The 18,545-nt window shown below is 39.9% G+C and overlaps 1 protein-coding gene across 1 annotated transcript in view; it reads left to right on the forward strand.

The window, feature by feature from the left end:
- The window catches only part of LOC106519668 (voltage-dependent T-type calcium channel subunit alpha-1G), a gene marked incomplete in the record, with an annotated part of 84,373 nt that overhangs the window by 25,409 nt on the left and 40,419 nt on the right, over window positions 1–18,545 (forward strand). The window contains 5 exon segments of the mRNA XM_014011429.1: window positions 2,685–2,844; window positions 8,736–9,048; window positions 9,146–9,238; window positions 10,021–10,606; window positions 15,543–15,892. Of these exon segments, the coding sequence (XP_013866883.1) occupies window positions 2,685–2,844; window positions 8,736–9,048; window positions 9,146–9,238; window positions 10,021–10,606; window positions 15,543–15,892 (1,502 nt within the window).

Consider the following 18,545-nt stretch of genomic DNA (forward strand, 5'->3'; position numbering starts at 1 on the left):
CTAATACACATGCGTGAAACTCAAGGCCCGAAGGCCAGATGTGCCCCCCATTTGGTGACAAATAATAACAATTGTCCTGCCCCTGACCTGGCTTTAAGTAACTGAGCATTTTAGTCGGCTGGCACAGTATTAATATCTGAAAATAAGCTGCTTTAAAGTCAGYATCAACCATAAACTAAATCTGTCATAATGCATATTATCTACTCACTAGAAACTCATCAGTGAGTAAAACTGTATTAGTTTTACTTTTAATAACTTTTCTGTATTTATTTCAGATTTAGTCAGTCGTACACTTAGTTCTCATCAGTGTTTAAAAGAGGACGTGTTAAAACTCTGTTTAGTCAAAGTTAAACATGAAACGTCAAAGTTCATTACAACTGGCTCTTCGAGGGCCACCATAACGCTCATGTAGCCCTCGGTGAAAATGAGTTTGACACCCCTGGTCTACTAGAAGTTCTGTTAAATAGTTAGCAATAGTTGGCACATTTTCAGGTATATTAGCTAATACAGTATGTCAGGTTTTGTACTTAAAAGGTTGCTGTTTATTAGCTGACATTAAATGTCTGCACTTTTGCATGATAGAATTTTTTATTTTTGTTTTCTCTCATTTATACAGTAATGCTGGACATTTTTTATTGAGAAATTGCAACAAACTAAACAAATGATGTCATTAAGAGCTGTTCCCTCTTCAGGGGTCTCCACAATGAGTCATTCAAACTCACTCTGTCCTCTGTGTCCTCTGTCCTCAGTCCATCTACCTCCATGTCCTCTTTAACTGAAACCATATCTCTCCTCTTTGTTTTTTTTCCTGGCAGCTGTATCTCTAACATCCTTCTACCAAWATACCCACTGTCCCTCCTCTGGACATGTCCAAACCATCTCAGTCCAGTCTCCCTTACTTTATCTTGCAGACCTCCAACCTGTGCTATRCCTCTGCTGATGTCATTCCTCATCTTCTCCCTCTCAATGAGAAGCTCAACATCTTTCAGCTCTACCACTTTCAGTTCTGTCTCCAAACAATACAACTTGGCTGTTCTCACTTCTCTCTTGTGATCCTTTCCTTTGACCTTTGCTGCTACTCTTTTGTCACAAATCCATCCATCCATCCATTTTCTTCCGCCTATCCGCGGTCGGGTCGTGGGGGCAGCAGCTTCAGAAGGGAGGCCCAGACCTCCCTCTCCCCAGCCACTTCATCCAGCTCCTCTGGGGGAACTCCAAGGCGTTCCCAGGCCAGCCGAGAGACATAGTCCCTCCAGCGTGTCCTGGGTCTTCCTCGGGGCCTCCTCCCGGTGGGACGTGCCCGGAATACCTCACCAGGGAGGCGTCCAGGAGGCATCCTTACCAGATGCCCGAGCCACCTCAACTGGCTCCTCTCGACGTGGAGGAGCAGCGGCTCTACTCTGAGTCCCTCCCGGATGACACAAATCACAAATCACTCCTGAATATTTCTCCATGATGTCATGCAAAAGTGTAGAAGTTTAAAAATTAGCGGAAGTAGAATTGTTAAGCTAGTCATTAGCTTTTACCCTTTTCTTTCCACTTTGTTTGATGCTGTTATCATGGTTGATATGCTAACTATTAAAAATCATTTCACATCAGAAATGACCAAACTACACCTTTAAGGACAGTGCAAACATTTTAAACACAGGTAAAATAAAGAAAGATATTTTTATTAAGTGGTGTAAAGTATATAAGGGAACAAGTAAAATATTAGTACGTAACAAGATGGGATTAGTCAATGAATTAAAGTATTCTTACACAGAATAAGCATTATCCACCAGTAAGGAACATGGCACATATACCGTTTTAAAAAACAAGACACACAACAAATTGAACTGATTGTGTGTTTGACTTGCTATAGACCGAGCTGAAGGCAGAATGCCCAGAAGCAAACAGGAAGAGAAGATGGCTGCGGCACAAACCTGGCAGAGACATCAGCAGAAACGGTCTGCTGATCTCTTTGGGTTTCAGCAAGCCGTTTACCGAACAAAACATTAAATATGATGACCGTGCAGGACCTGCCTGAGTTTATAATAACTTGTCAACTTTCAGCCCCTGCTAATTGGACTCTGTGCAGAAATAGCTGCACATTCTGCACGGCTCGTCTGACGTGAACGTGTCCTCAGCTGAAAGTCAGCAACTGCACGGCTCTCAGCCACGACAGTGAAAAATGCAGAACATGTCCTTGTGCTCTCTGACCAATCTGTAAACTTCACTTGGTTTCTGTAACTGGAAACAGAAGCTACACATCTGCYGAACAACTGCAGCTCTCCATCTGATGGATGCATGCGTACATAAATCAGGGCACACTGCACAAAGTTATGGAAATCACTGTGATGCCTGCATTTTACATATGTACAGCTCAGCACACAGGCTCTACAGCCAACTTTATGCTTTATTTTACTGCTCTCTGTGAACTTGGTAGAACTCGGACTGAGTTCTTATCAAATCTGAAKCTGTGTTTGAAGTAGCCACATGGCTGAAACAAGGAAGGAGGAGAGTTTTGTATGTGTGTGCTGTTTGAGAAAGTAGATAACAGAGCAAATATTAGCATTTAAACTCCATTTATTTCACAGTTTGTGTACCATTTTAAAGACTTGTAACTTTTCTGGTTAAATTAAACTCTGTGGATTAATGAAAATAACATTTGGGCGTCTTGCTGCTCATGCTGTGTGTTCTGGTAGGYATGCGTATCCTGGTGACCCTCCTGCTGGACACACTTCCCATGTTGGGCAACGTGCTGGCACTCTGCTTTTTTGTCTTCTTCATCTTCGGCATTGTTGGCGTTCAGCTGTGGGCGGGGCTACTGAGGAACCGCTGCTTCATGGGAGAGGATGTCAGAATGTAAGTTGTAACGATGTGGTATTGAACAGTCAAAAAAGGTGCAGCACACTCCAGCTCCACATGTAAAATCTAAAACTTTATTATCACCTGCTGCAATGGAAGGTGGGTGATCACCTGTATGTATCTTGGTGTGTCTGGATATTTGTTAGCAAAATATTACAGTTAAAAGCTACCACTTGCCAGCTTTACATATCAAGCTTAAACTGTGTGGTAGTAGTGGAGACGGATCTCTTACACAAACTCTGAGTTAACAAATCATGCAAGAAATTTCTTTAAAATGTTACCATTAACAGTTTGTCTCAACCTGTATGTCTGTTAGAAAAATGACAAACACAATAACAGATACCAATTAGTCAATTTTGCAAATATATGGCCTACGTTTGATGTGCAATTAGTTATGAGTCATTCCAAACACATTAACTTCAGAATGCATGAGGTTTTAGCTTAAATTTTGGCATTCAGTTGGTTCCTAATAACCCTGAACCCTGAATGTCCTTCCACCAAGCTATTATTGCAAAGCTGGGATTGATGTCACAGATAGCCTGTTTGTGCTTTAATCAGGTCTGCAAATCTGTAACCAGTCCTCAGCTCGGAACCCAAACCAGAGAGGAAAAATTAGTAGGTTATATGCATTAAATTTTATATCATCCAAAGTTGGTCCTTTTTTGTCCCAAGAACCACAGTTTCAGTGCGGCTCCTTCATGTCACGCTCGATCACAGTCGAACTCCTGGTGTCACACCATTACTCTCACTCCTGTTCACGCTCACATGTTCACAGACATGGTCACAAAGCATCAGGTAACAACATTTCCAGCCCCTGACCTCACATCTCCTCATCTTACTCATCTATATCATCACTGACAGTCCTGCGGGACGTTGTTGCTGCACCTGGAGAACAAATCGGCTGCTGCTGCTGAGTCACAAACGAGCGAAAGATCAAAACAAAAGACTTTTATTAAAACTAAAATGTCATGGCACAACAAAAAAGCTTGAAAGTCTGCAAAAGGAGAATGAAAAGTGAATGTTTTTTTGTCTTGTCATGTGGAAACAAAAGACAGAGTTACTGGCTATTTGGTTGATGTGGATAAACACACAAAGCATATGACCTGAAAAGATTCAGATTAGGTGCATTTCTAATTGACCAGAAGTACCTGCAAGATAATGGACGAGCCTTAGGAAAATATACCCTCCAAACAATTTAAATTGTATATATATATATATATATATACATATATGTATATATATGCTAATATTTGCCCAATATATAAATAATGTACATGGATGGATGGATGGATGGATGGATGGATGGATGGATTCATCCATCCATTCATCCATCCATTTTCTTCTGCTTATTCGGGATCAAGTCATGGGGGCGGCAGCCTAAGCAGAGAGACCCAGACCTCCCTCTCCCCAGCCAAAGCTCGTCTGGGGGAATGCCAAGGCGTTCCCAGGCCAGCCAAGAAACATAGTCCCTCCAGCATGTCCTGGGTCTTCCTCTGGGCCTCCTCCCAGTGGGCCGTACCTGGAACACCTCACCAGGGAGGCGTTCAGGAGGCATCCTAACAAGATGCCCGAGCCACCTCAACTGGCTCCTCTCGATGTGGAGGAGCAGCGGCTCTACTCTGAGTCCCTCCTGATTGACAGAGCTTCTCACCCTATCTCTAAGGGAGAGCCCAGACACCCTGTGAAGGAAACTCATTTTGGCCGCTTGTTTCCGCAATCTCATTCTTATGGTCATTACCTACCTACAGTACAGACCAAAAGTTTGGACACACCTTCTCATTCAAAAAGTTTTCTTTATTTTCATGACTATGAAAATTGTAGATTCACACAGAAGGCATCAAAGCCATGAATTAATACGTGGAATTATATACTTAACAAAAAAGTGTGAAACAACTGAAACTGGACATGGGTTTTTACGATGTAAAAACAAGTGTGCATTGCCATGTAGCATGTCATTGCCTGCAGCACTGGACTTGCAGAATGAACTGTGACCAAGTTCAAAAGTGTTTTCTAATTATTATCAGTCAAACACCTGCCAAGTCAGCAGGTGTTTGTAGTGAGCGTAATTGTGTGACAATATATCAATCTGAAAATATGTAGTTTTACTGAAATAGTTTGATCATAGCTGGGATTGAACCCCGATCTCCTGCCTGAAAGCCCACAGTGTTCACCATGAGACTATAGGAGCTGTGGCACAGGACAACCCCAGGACTTGGGTTGTATGTATGCAGAAAGAGTTTACCTTGCCAATACAATTGTTGACACTAAACTGCATAATATTACAACAATAGAGCAGTACTGAGACAATGTTATAGTAAATCATCAAAATACAATCATATTAGTATTGTGAACACTGAACTACTGAGTTTAAATATTATTAAATTATGGTGCAGTACCATATTGTGTAGATGCAGCAGGGGGCAGTATTGGACCAATACAAGGCTCCATTGACTGCCATTATAATTAATTAAACCTTAATATTTCATAAATCATAATTTTTTACAGGCACCAAAAGGCATAGCCATCATTTGGCACAGGAGCTTTACAGATATAAATTACAATGGCCGCTCTAGGACAAAGTATGCAGGACTAGTAGTGTGCCAAAGTTGAGATGACTTGGATGTGAAACGAATCACAATAGTATGCACACTGAATATGTCGTATTCTAGGTTCTTTAAAGTAGCCACCTTTTGATTTGATTATTGCATCACACACTCTTGGCGGAGTCCAACTCTCACCGGAAACGAGTCCAACTTACTACCAGCAATGTGGACCAAGCTCTGGCACCAGTCATACAGGGACATAACAGCCTGTATTAAAGGGCTTGGTACCCCCCACAGGACTCCCTGAGGGACACGGTCGAACGCCTTCTCYAAGTCCACAAAACACATGTAGACTGGTTGGGCGAACTCCCATGCCCCCTCCAGGACCCTGCTGAGGGTGTAGAGCTGGTCCAGTGTTCCACGACCAGGACGAAAACCACACTGCTCTTCCTGAATCCGAGGTTCGACTATCCGACGGACCCTCCTCTCCAGGACCACTGAATAGACCTTACCAGACAGGCTCAGAAATGTGATACCCCTATAGTTGGAACACACTCTGTGCTCCCAATTTTAAATCGGGGGACCACCACTAACCCTGGGGCCTTGCCACCGAGGAGCTTTTTAACCACCTCGGTGACCTCAGGTCCCCAGGCTCTGCTTCCACATTGAAAGACGTGCTGGTGGGACTGAGGAGGTCTTCAAAGTATTCTGCTCAACGCCCCACAACATCTCGAGCTGAAGTCAGCAGCGCACCATCCCCACCATAAAGTGTTGGTGGCGAACCGCTTTCCCCTCCGAGATGCTGCATGGTGGACCARAATTGCCTCGAAGCTGTACGGTCTTTTTCCATGGCCTCTCTGAACTCCTCCCACGCCCAAGTTTTTGCCTCAGTGACCACCAGAGTCACAATCCTCTTGGACTGCCAATACCTATCAGCTACTTCCGGAGTCCCACAGGCCAAAAAGACCCGATAGGACTCCTTCTTCAGCCTGACAACATCCCTTACCAACGATGCCCACCGGCGGGTTTGAGGGTTGCCGCCACGACAGGCATTGATGACCTTGCGGCCACAGCTCTGTTAAGCTGCATTGACAACAGAGGCATGGAACATGGATGAATGTATTGTATACTATATATAAACATTATAAAACAATGCTATATAAGCATACATTTTGACAATGTGTTACCAGGCACTATGTTTCAGGAATTCTCATTGATAAAAGGCCTGTGCTGTAACAAAAGGCTGGCACTGGCACAACTTCAGAAAATAACTGGCCTCAAATTTCACTCTGTTTGAAAGGATAAAACCTCACCCTTTGCAACTCTGTGTTGACACCTCCATGAGTGCTGGACAGGAAAATGGCAGAGATGTTTTCCAAAAGTGAAAACYGCTTGAAAACATATCAAACAAGTAATTCTCTGCTGGTTTGTTGCAGAACAGATGACTAAAATAGATTTTCCCCCTTACACTTCCAGACAACAACAATGCTTAACAAAAATTATATACAAACTGTATATCTAAAACAGAAACTTTTAAACTCTACGGTTTTCCCCCACACATTTTTCCTTTTGTTTAGTCAGTATGTGGTCTTGACAATATCCTTAAATGTTTTACTCCAAACTAGATCTTACTGCCGGTTTTGCAATTTGATTCTCTCCCACCTTTTGTGTATTTAACAAAAAGACATTTCCTAAGAAGAACAAAGGCAGCTGTGTTCCACCGTGACCCCTCTCTGCACCAGAAATGATTGATTGCTTATCTCTCCACTGCACCCTCCCTTTCTTTTAATTTTTCCTCGCTTCATCCATATTTCTCACAATGTGATTCCTCATTTCTTCTTTCTGCGTCCTTGTCTATTTCATATTTCTCCCTGTTGAAAAGTCCTTTTGTAAGAACGAGGAAGCTGATGAAATGATTTATCACTCAGAAAATAATTACTTGAATTTTTTCCAATCACCTTGTTTTTTCCCCCATGTGTAGGTAATTTGAAAACATAAACATTTTAATCAATCCTGCAAACATGGGTTAGTAGTGTAGGCGGGTATGATTGCAATTTGGTTTTCGGCTGCCACCAATTAGCAGATGATCAGTAATCTGTCTGTATGTAATCAGAGGTGGGTAGAGTACCCCAAAATTATACTCAAATAAGAGTAGCACTACTTCAACATAGTTTTACTCAATGAAAAGTAAACATTGGCCATCCAAAAAAATCACTCAAGTAAAAGTTTTAGTGTTTTGTAAAAAGGCTACTTGAGTGCTGAGTAACTGTTCATACAACTGATTTGATGTTTTAAAATGATGTCATCAGAAGGACAAAAAATAGAAAATTTTATGCAAATTCTGATGTTTTTAAAGACTAAAATGAAGACAGTAATACAATAAAGTAATTTACAAAATAAAATCCAGCAGAATAAACATGTTTTTAAATCAAAATTTTCTCATTATGAAACCTACAAAACTTATACTTCCTGTAGGTGTGTCTCTTTACTGCTTATCTGGTGAAAACGTTTGTACTTCAATCAAGTGAAGTTACTTACAGTAGGTAGAGTATTCCAAAATTTTACTTAAATAAGAGTAACGATATTTCATAATTATATTACTCAAGTAAAATAAAAAGTACAATGTAATAAAACTACTCCTTAAAGTATTTTTTTCTCCAAGAAATTACTCAAATAAGTACAATTAAGTAAATATAACTAGTTATTTCCCACCTCTGGTGTATATTCATGTGTGTATCTGTTCATTTGTCTGTTGGTTAGCAAAATATCTTATGAACCAGTGGATTGGTTGGAATGAAAATTTCAGAAAGTATTCGTTGATGCATTAACAGCTTAAATAACTTTTGGTGTTTTGAGTCAAAATGGCTGCCACAGCAAGTCAACCTCAGCAAGCACAACAGTAGTTACAACTCAGGCAGTTTTACTGTTAATAAGCTGACATAGCAGCTATTGAGCTAACGTGGTAGTAGCTGAGTGCCATTAGCTTGCACAAGATCTCACAATATTGCATGAGATCGTGCAGAATGTTATTTTCAAGGTTTGACCAAAGGTGGTTTTAGTTAAAGACTTTGGCGTGTAATGTCAGGCTTGTAAATCTATTTGTGCTGTTGTACAAAATTTAACTGATAAAATCATTATTTAAATGAAACATAATGGCAATAAAATGTTATTGTGATGTGCAAACRAAAACCTACAACAACAACAAAAAAACTTTAAGTGCTGATAACTAATTTTAAAAGTTTTATTGTAATAAAGAGACAATATTTCTTCATCTATCATTTTGTTTTTTAAACACGTTAAATATATTTTAAAAAGTTGTTTTTAATTTGTTTCCTTTTCACTCAGGAGGTACAACATCACTTTCCTGAATGGGTATTATCGTCCAGATGGCACAGACGACCATCCCTTCATTTGCTCGACAGAGAGAGAAAATGGGATGCTTCGCTGCGCCGATGTGCCACGCCGCCGTGTGGGCGGGGCTTATTGTTTCCTTGGTGCTGAGGACGCTCAGTCTGAGACTAAACTAACAGCAGACAAGCCGGTGTCTTGTGTGAACTGGTATCAATACTATAATGAGTGTCGGGCTGGGGAAATAAACCCCCACAAAGGAGCTATTAACTTTGACAATATTGGATATGCATGGATTGCCATTTTTCAGGTAAATTTACAGAGAATTTCTTAATTTAAAGCTATGATGACATGTTAACAACATACTTCTGTAGTTACATTTGGTTTGATTGCTTGTTTTCCTTCAGGTAATTACTCTGGAGGGTTGGGTAGACATCATGTACTATGTGATGGATGCACACTCCTTTTACAACTTCATCTACTTCATTTTTCTCATCATAGTAAGTACTTACTCAAGCACACATTAAAGGGATAGTCTGAGGATTTCTGTAGTGATGTTCTGTCAAACAGGTATCAATAAGATAAAAGGGGCCTCAGTTTAGCTAATCCTTAGCCTTGCCTGGAGGAAGACTTCTTCCTTTTCTTCATGCTCTGGGCTCCATGACTGCTGTCTCAGCTGAAGGTTTTATCTATTCATAACCATTAGAGCAGTGGCAGATCTAGGATTTGTCTGAATAAGGGGCCATCAAGGGGCCACTGTATTCATAGAGGGGCCAAGTGTTTGTTTAACATCCTTTCACACAAATCTCCAGTTTTGGTAAAGTGTTCACATTTAACCAGTCATGTTCAAACACCTGTAGTGTAATTTTTTTACCAGTTTTACATACATTTTCACTGTACATAGATAAAATACTCTAAACACACAGCATCGTTTGTCAGCTGAAAGACTTTCTGCAGTATTGTTCAGATTTTCTTAAGAAGAGAAGTTTTCATTCAGCTTGATTCATGCTGGACTTTCCTATTTGACTCATTAGTGCCTCTAGTGTTTGGACATGAAACTGCATCCATCATTATCGCTCCCAGGTATAGGACAGATGAGTAACAGGACAGGGGCACTTCAGGGGGCCAATCAGATTTCAGTTGGGGCCAGTGCCCCTGTGTCCCCGCCCCTAGAACCGCCCCTGCAGTAGAGAGAACATTGCTTCAAACCTTCATCAGACTGTCCCTTTATATCCCAACCTGTTAAACTTGTTTAACAGCCACTTTTTGAAATGTTTGCCAGGTGGGTTCTTTCTTCATGATCAACCTGTGCCTGGTCGTGATAGCAACCCAGTTTTCCGAAACGAAGCAGAGAGAGCACGCCTTAATGAAGTCAGAGCAGCGCGCCCGCCAGCTCCACCAATCGGCGTCCACGCTGGCCAGCGACAGCCAGCCCGGCAGCTGCTACGAGGAGATCATCCGCTACCTGGCYCACCTGGGCCGGAAGGCGTGGCGGCGGGTGTCGCGCTGCTGTTCCCGGGCACGAGCCCGGTTTCACTGCACGTGCAAGTGCAGGAAAGGACAGTCAGGCAGCGGCGGTGGCGGATCAGCCCGAGGGGGCGGGGCTGGAGAGATGAATGGACTCGCAAACCGGCACTCGGGCCACGCCCCTAATGACTTGTCGCACCTTCATCAGCTTTATCATCTTCATCACCAGCATCATAAGCAGGCTCATCAGCCTGAGCTCGCCGTCAGTAATGGAAGGAACAGTTTTAATTATCCCTTCATATTGCCACTCTTAAGTCACCTGGATGATAAGCGCCGGGACCAGAAGAGGATGGTTACCACGGAGACCATCAACAGAGCACCACAGCTGGGGCTTGAGCACGGTGAGAACGGAGGGGTGTGTGTGTGTTTGTGATTGCTCTCAGGATTAGAGTATTGGCCCTTGAGTCGTTCAGGTGAGGAGGTGTAGCTGGTTGGACACCTGCTTTCTGTCAGTGTGCTTTAATTCTCAAAACCCTGTTTTTTTTTTTGTTTAAGTGATCTGAGCCAGTTTGACTAMTTTGTCACCTCCTGAGAGCATATACCTTCCACTTATGCTCCATTCTAACTGAGATAWTCACTGATGCTGTGTTAAATTTACCTGCAAGCTTGAACTCAGGTTTGGGTGTGTTGCCAAATCTGTGCTGCAGCTGCAGGTCAGAAAGCCAGTGGGGTTTGCTTTTTGTTGTGCTCACTGCTCCAGCTAATTACTATTAGCAGGACAAGCTGATAACTATGCATGTTTCATTATTTTAAGCCTTCAAACACTGTGGCAWCATGTTTGCTCATGATTTAAGACCATATAAACAGGTAAAAGTGCAAATAAACAGTTTATTTACAAGGCAGCCATATTGTATTTTGAAGTTATAKCCGATGTTGGAGAACAGACCTTCAGGTGACATTCTGATTGAACTTTTGGATTTGGAACTTGAAAATTGCGAGATCCAAGCATAAATTAGATATGTCATTAAACTGATAACTTGGTGTGAATTTCTGTGGAAAATATATGAACAATTAATGTGTTATTTGTTGTGGATAGATCTTTGAACAGTCCCAGTTTGGAAAGCCAGAGTTTATTTCTGACTAATGGATTGATGAAGTTATAAAACAATCCAAAAGGTTTCATTGCAATACATGTTAAAATACAGTATATAACAGCCGTCATCTTTGCATTTTTAGCAAATTTGTTGGAAATTTCATGCATTTTTTTGTGAGTACTCAAGGTGCATCAGATGTGCTACAGCTAGCTGCTGTTGTCATTTAAAGACAACTATGTAAATAGTCAGCTAATGCAAAATTGTTGATGAAATAATAGTTTAGAAAATGGCATCTACAACAATCCTGTTATTCTATTAAAGTAGCCGTTAGCTTGTCAGTCTAGTTACAATTAAACTCTATTTCTCCAACCTGAGATTGTTAAAGATGCTATCTACAATAGGTAAGATATTGACAGTTCCTTACCTTTACTCAAAGCCTCACTTCAGTAAGTTTAAACTGCTGCTCAAATCTTGATGTGGCATTTTTCTGTTTATAAAAATATTGTTTCTGAAAACGTTAACCTGAGATACAGGATTGTTTTTTTTTTATTTTTTTTATTTTGCACAAAGCTGTCTGCAAAATCTTTCTTGGTAGAGGATGCATTCTCCAGGCAGTTGATAAAATGAACCATCTGTGTGTCTTTCACCATCCTCTATAAGCAAATTTAAACCAATCAGATCAGTGAACCGGTACCAGATGCACCTGTACTTTATTCATTTTCTTCAGTGGGCTCGTCAGGAGAAGAGTGACAACAACCTTTTCAAAATAAAACGAGTCTTTAGTGTTTTTTTTGCTTTATTTTAAAGAAAAATGACACTAATATATAAATTAAATTTCAACCTTTTTCCTTACTGTCTATYACCTGCCTGTGTAATTGCTAGTATACCTCACTGTTTTGTCCACCGTGAGTCAGACACAAAGCCTCTGCCTTCAGGCCTAGCAAGATGAATTCTCTCATGGTCGTGATCTCATGATTACTGCAAAGATCCAGCTGTGTTGTAAGGTATTAAAAAAAGAGCTTGAGTATCCTCAGGGCTACAGATTTTCTAATGCACTGACAAGGCAAGCAGAATGCATTAACTCACCAGTGTATTAATATATTCACGTAATTACTTTCAAGGCAGCACAGATGAGTTTCACTTGTAGAAGATCAAACTGCAGGGTRTTATTATCACCGTGCATGGCTAAACTACAAAAGAGTAAATTATAAGATGTAATGTATGGAACAAATATTATGTAAACAAAACTCTGGCTWAAAAAATCAGCATTTTTTTGAAGTTCTAATATGGAGATGGTTGAAAATAATTATAAAAATAACTTGTAACAAGATGTTTGGATTTTCTGATAACCTTTTTTGTTTGTTTTTGATGGATGCATTTAATCTCTGATTAACGTAATGGTTCTCAAACTTTTTCTGTCAGGCACCCGTTTTGAGAAACACAGTTTTCTGAGACCCCCCAAAACCAGTCAGGCTCCAGAACAAAACGTTTTCAGATATAAGCATTGGTAACAAAGGARATCCAAAGTTATAACCATTCTTTTCTGTTTCACTCTGAATTATTTGCTGTTGAATTTAAAAAACACACACAAAAAWTTGGACTAACAGAATGAACTATTTCACATTTCCATTAAGTCAACATGAGCAATTCACCAAAGAGCTTAAAGACAAGTTACAAAAATCTAAAAGGTATTTTCCAGAGATCCTAACAGGTTTGTTTGTTAAAAAAATCACTGTACTGTTGAGTTTTCAATTTTTTTAAAAAGAGGTGCTTCAGGAAATAGCTTTTTTATACAAGTGGAACGCAGGATGAACATGAGAATAAGTGTTCAGAATCAAAGCAGCATTAAAAAAGAGTTTTACTCCAAGTTTGACAATCTCGACATCATCGAGGTCTTTTATTCAGGCTTCACACTTAGTGTGTCAGAGCACTATACTTACGTGTTTTTTTTTCAGTCCAAGTTGCTCTTCCTGCTGCGACAACACACATTAAGATAACATTGCTTAAAGAAACAAAGAAAATACACTAAAAATTTAAATACTGTTCGGTAAACAAACAAAACAAATTAAAAAACCAAGTGTTTTTGGGGCTCTTTTCACATAAAATAAGGAAAAACAACTCAGTATGTCAGAAACACCCTGGTCACAGCTGTGGGGTTGTGTGTTTCTGATGTTTTCATGCTAAAGGACTCCTCACAGTTTTATCTTTAGACACACACCGCAGGACGACCAGATTGGATTTACTATATCTGTCTCCAGCGAAACATGAATTTGTTGTAATTGTGATGACAAACTCCTCATGCTAGATTAGTGTTTGCTGTTATGTCATCAGAGCGTTCCTCCCGAGTGGCTCGCTAATGAATTCTGCTGAAATCTTAGCACTCCCAGAAGCACAAAGACACACGCACATATGCACATCCCTAGTATAATAAAATAGATCTGAACAACAACACCCCTAAATCCACTGTGGCTTTCATGTTATTGAGTTTTTGTCTCCCAGAAATGAAAAAGGGGTTCAATTCTTATGTTTTACTGAACGGTTTATACATTATTCATTCACTGAAATCTCAAGTGATTTGTTTGTGTTTGGAGTGTGAGTCAGGGATGACTCTCAGCCACCAACACACCAAACTTTAGCTCATTATTTTTACAATTGACTTGAGCCAGAGYCATTTTTATTCTGGCTAACATTGATTAGCTGTGGGAGCCATCTTGAATCTTGAATTGAATTATTCAGTGGTAATATTTGCCTTCTGGGCATTTTAGTAAAATCCATTCAATGGTTCATGATATATTTTGCTAACACAAGTAAACAAGTGAAGGTTCAACACAATCCTTCCTCAGATACTGTAGCTAACTTTTACTAACTGGCATTTTAAACGGCGTGTGAATGTTTTTGTACAGCGCCCTGAGATGACTTTTCCTATGAATTAACACTACATACAGTAAATAAACTGAATGAACACGGCAGCCACAGACACGAGCAAAAACATTACTGCCCTTTCACCTTCAGCATTAAGCTATTCAAAAACACAAAAGTGCAATCTTTTAAGCTTTGACAGTTTTCTACATTCTTTTCTTTTATAAAACCGACTTGCAGTGTTAGTGGCCTTGTTCCAGGTGCAGCGAGTAAAATTATTTTTAAAGTCAGCCGAACAGGAGCTACAACAAAGAAAGCGGCCTTCCTTTTTGTTGGAAGGTTTTTAGATTTGGAACAGTTTGCCAACATCATTAAAACTGTTGTTAGATAAAACTGATAGTAGAGAATAAAACAACTCTTAAGAGTTTTTACTCTCAGGTGAAACAAAGACAAATCTACAATTTACATCTGCTCCTACAGCTWTAACTAAACAATATTTACTCTTCATGCATTTGTGTCTTTCTCTTGACTTTATTGGTATTTATTATGTGTGTGTGTGTGCCTGTACGAATTTTTTTTTTATATTTACGTTATCCAGCTGTACAGCTTCTAGAGATTAAATTTCCTTTAAAGGGGCAATATTATGTGTTTCTCAGGCTTGTATTTAAATACTATACCATAATAAAGTATTTATGCTGTTTTTATGTGTAAATAGAAAATAAACTTATCTTCTCATCACTTCCTCTTCTAAATGCCTTGAAATTGGCCTCTGTCTCTTTAAGAACCACCTTCCATATCCCGTGGGTGGGGGGGTTCACGCGTGCGTTATGATGCAGTTTACTTGGCAACTGAAAACACATTTCCTCAAAGGTATTTTGAATCTGAAAAGAGCTTCACTGAGTGAGTRGTAGTGTTAAGAGCTCAGCAGACAGTTTAAGTTTCACTTTCACTTTCACTCGTTTGCTTTGTTACTGCAGAGAGCCTGCAGGAGTCATGGGCGGGGTGTGTGGGGTCGAGAGGTGTGCTCAGTGATGAGGAAGCTCGGCTTGGAGACACGTCCCAGGGGCGTTTCTGGTCCCCACCTGTCGTTTTGCTCCTCAGCATGGCTGCCTAAAAATGCTGCAAGATTTCTCAAACATGCATGAATGAGTCAAAGCAAGGCTTTGGGCATGTTTTTATGAGAGTATAACATTATAACATGATATAAAACTCAAAAAAGTTGATTTTACATGAWWTTGCCCCTTTAAAGCATATTCAGTAAAATGTTTTTTGACATCTAACCTCGCTGATCTGAACAAACTGAATAAAGATTTGTCCACGTGGGAGCCATTTAGAATCTGTTTTTAAACAGTGTGGATGTTTGATTTATGTCTCCTCCACACAGGTGGACCTGCTGGCCATCCTTCATTACCTCTGTTGGGTGAAGGCCCTGAAGATTCCTCAGCCTGCCCGTACTGCGTCTACTACAACCGTCTGAGCAGCAGCGAAAACGCAGATGAGGAGCTGCAACACGAGCACTGCGACCCCTGCAGCGGCGAAGACCCGGGTCACCAAAACGACGCCCGCTGCAGCGATGCCCAGCAGCCCGAGTCAAAGAAAAGCCTGTGGAGGTGCTGTTGGGCGAGGCTGCAAAGCAAACTGGAACTCATCGTCGGCAGCAGATATTTCAGCAGAGGCATCATGATTGCCATCCTTATTAACACCCTGTCGATGGGCATCGAGTACCAYGAGCAGGTAGGCTTTATTTTCGCCATACTTGTGTGTAATTGTGTGTGTGTGGACCTACCTGGCAAACTTTTCAATTGAATGTGACTGTGGCGTGATTGACGTGCTAATCACCGCGTGTGGGAGAGTCAACAAACTTGGCCTCCAATCAACACATGCAGCGGTAAGCTTATGGGATCACGGCGTGCGTGTGCGTGTGAGARCGCACGTGGGTGTGTGCAGGCATGTTTCAGGAGATGGGGTTGGGTGGGTGGGGGGGAACTCATAAGACCTCAAGTGTTAATTAAAGCGTGACCCTGGGACAGGAGAGAGATTGAGCGGAGAGGAAGCAGAGCGGAGTCAGAGAAGCAGGCAGGAGCGGGAGGAGAGATGAGGTGGAGGAGGACAGATCTGACATCGTGATTGGCTGAAAGGCAGCAGCAGCTTGTTGGAGAAATGAAGGGAGGATTTCATTTGGCTCGCTTCCTAAACAGTGTGGCAGGTCGGGATGGCTGTAATGTTGTCAATGACTAATTTTTAAGGAGAACAGCAGCTATATTTTATCCCACTTTCATACCCYGAAGAGTCCAAACTCAGCTATGAGGATGTCTGAACAAACACAAACTCTAATGTTTTTTACATTCTCCTTTATACTTGCAGGATCCCAAAGTTTCCTTTAGCATTGTTCTGTATTTTCAGTCTGAATGACCAGTACAATTTTTACCCAGAACCACCTCAGTGGYAGAGCTCGGCGTCACTGAGCRTGCTCAGAAATCGTGCACATGAATCATGGCAGCAACATCAACTCACATCTGATCCAAATGTATTTGTGATYACACATCAGCAATTTGTTCATATTTCCTCATTTTGGACATCTTGTGTGTGGATAGTGTATTTTATTTGCAAATTCTATTTTCCTTTTAAGTCTTTTCATTTAAAATTTTATAAATGTTGCACAGAGGAYGCCTGACTTMAGCTRACAAATGTCACAGAAAACTAAAATGATTGTGAAAATTTCAATTCAGCAAATAGTAAAAACATTAAAAAGTTGCACGAATGAATTATAATCTTTTTGTTGAATTATTAGCTTCTAATTAATTAATTAATAAATTGTTTCGAGTTCATTGACAAAAAGAAGAAAACAAAAACATATTTCCACCATAAAAGCTTTTTTGTTAGATTTCCGTGTGTATTAAGGATCAAAAACGGCCCATGTAAAGACAATGCGTCGGTGTTGTGAACTATTTCAAGTTTTAATTAAAATTATGCCTATACGTTGCACAATTTTCTCTTAACGACGGCGATGTTTTATTTTCGGTGTCCTCAAAGATCTTTTCTTGCATCAAATTCTTTTCACTTGATATTCATTTAAATTGGTATGCAGTCCTTGAAAAATCTGAAATGTTTTGAAACCTGCAAAACCTTTTTTTCTCTTTGTGTAAACATTTTATTAAAAAAAACATTTGAAGCAGACATTTTGCCCAACTGTTTGGTGTTTTTAGCTTTTTTGGCTTTTCGTCTGAGCTCTTAGTTTGATTTGACAACGCCACACATTTTATTTGTAAAGACAATAAGACAGAGAATCAAAAACATTTTTTTCCAAACTGTCGTACATTTGTAGCTATTTTTTCCCCAAGACTAGACAAGGTCCTAGTGCAATAGTTTACCTTTTTTTTAAAGTGGGGTTACGAAAAGAATTGAAACTATACAGTACTTGTTAACTCTTTAAGTGGTCTTARGTAGAGAAACAGAGATTTTTTTTCTGAGTAGCGAAAGTCTAGTCCCCAAAAAAATCAAAGCAATTTCTACAGGTATTAGTTTTACACTGCACTGTTATTGGATTTATGTGCTTTTTGCAGGGACAAAATGCATTGGCAGCAGCTGTATCACTTCCTATGTAGTTCTAGCAGGAATATCACAAAGTTTCTGTACAAGTTGTTGTGGAGTTTAATGTAGATGGTAAAATAGTGTTTTCATGAAATTTCTTTAAAACTTTTGAAACTGTTTTTAGAGATTACAGCAATCCTTTAATCTTAGTTTTCGTTGGAGCAGCTGTTAGCTCATCAATCGGACCAAAGCTAACCTCTATTTCTCATAAACTGAAGATTTTCAAAGAGCTTCCTTTCACTGAATTACTACAGTTCAAAAGACACAAACTATTTCTTTAATGATTTTTTTCTAGAGTAGTCACATGCTTGTTTAGAAATCACTAAAATTTCAAATCTGCAGAGGTCTATAAAGTATGTAACTAAGTAAAAGTAAAAATACCTTAACAGAAAATTACTTTGGTAAAAACAAATTTCACTGATAAGAAAAGTACTTAAGTAAAAGTAATAAAACTGMTCACAATATTAAAGTGAAAGGAAAAGTATGTTTACATACGCTAATAAATGAATAAATCTACCCACTAAAACTGGTTCCACTAAACTGAGTTGAGTAAACTGAGCAATTTACAATTTCTGTAAAAAAAAACAAAAAAACAAAAACAATTAAAGAAGTGTAAATTGCCTTCCATTTACTCAACTAGGCTTAGTGGAACCAGTTGACTTAAAATGGTTAAGTAAATTTAAAACTTCATTTCTTTTAGAGTGCATAAACCACTGCTGTCACGATGAGGTCTGAGTCAGGTTTAAATTTGTAACAGGTAACCAGGTGTTAAATTTTAAAGTAAAGAAGTAAAAGT

This window comes from Austrofundulus limnaeus, unplaced genomic scaffold (genome assembly GCF_001266775.1).
Source record: "Austrofundulus limnaeus strain Quisiro unplaced genomic scaffold, Austrofundulus_limnaeus-1.0 Scaffold80, whole genome shotgun sequence".
Taxonomy (NCBI): domain Eukaryota; kingdom Metazoa; phylum Chordata; class Actinopteri; order Cyprinodontiformes; family Rivulidae; genus Austrofundulus; species Austrofundulus limnaeus.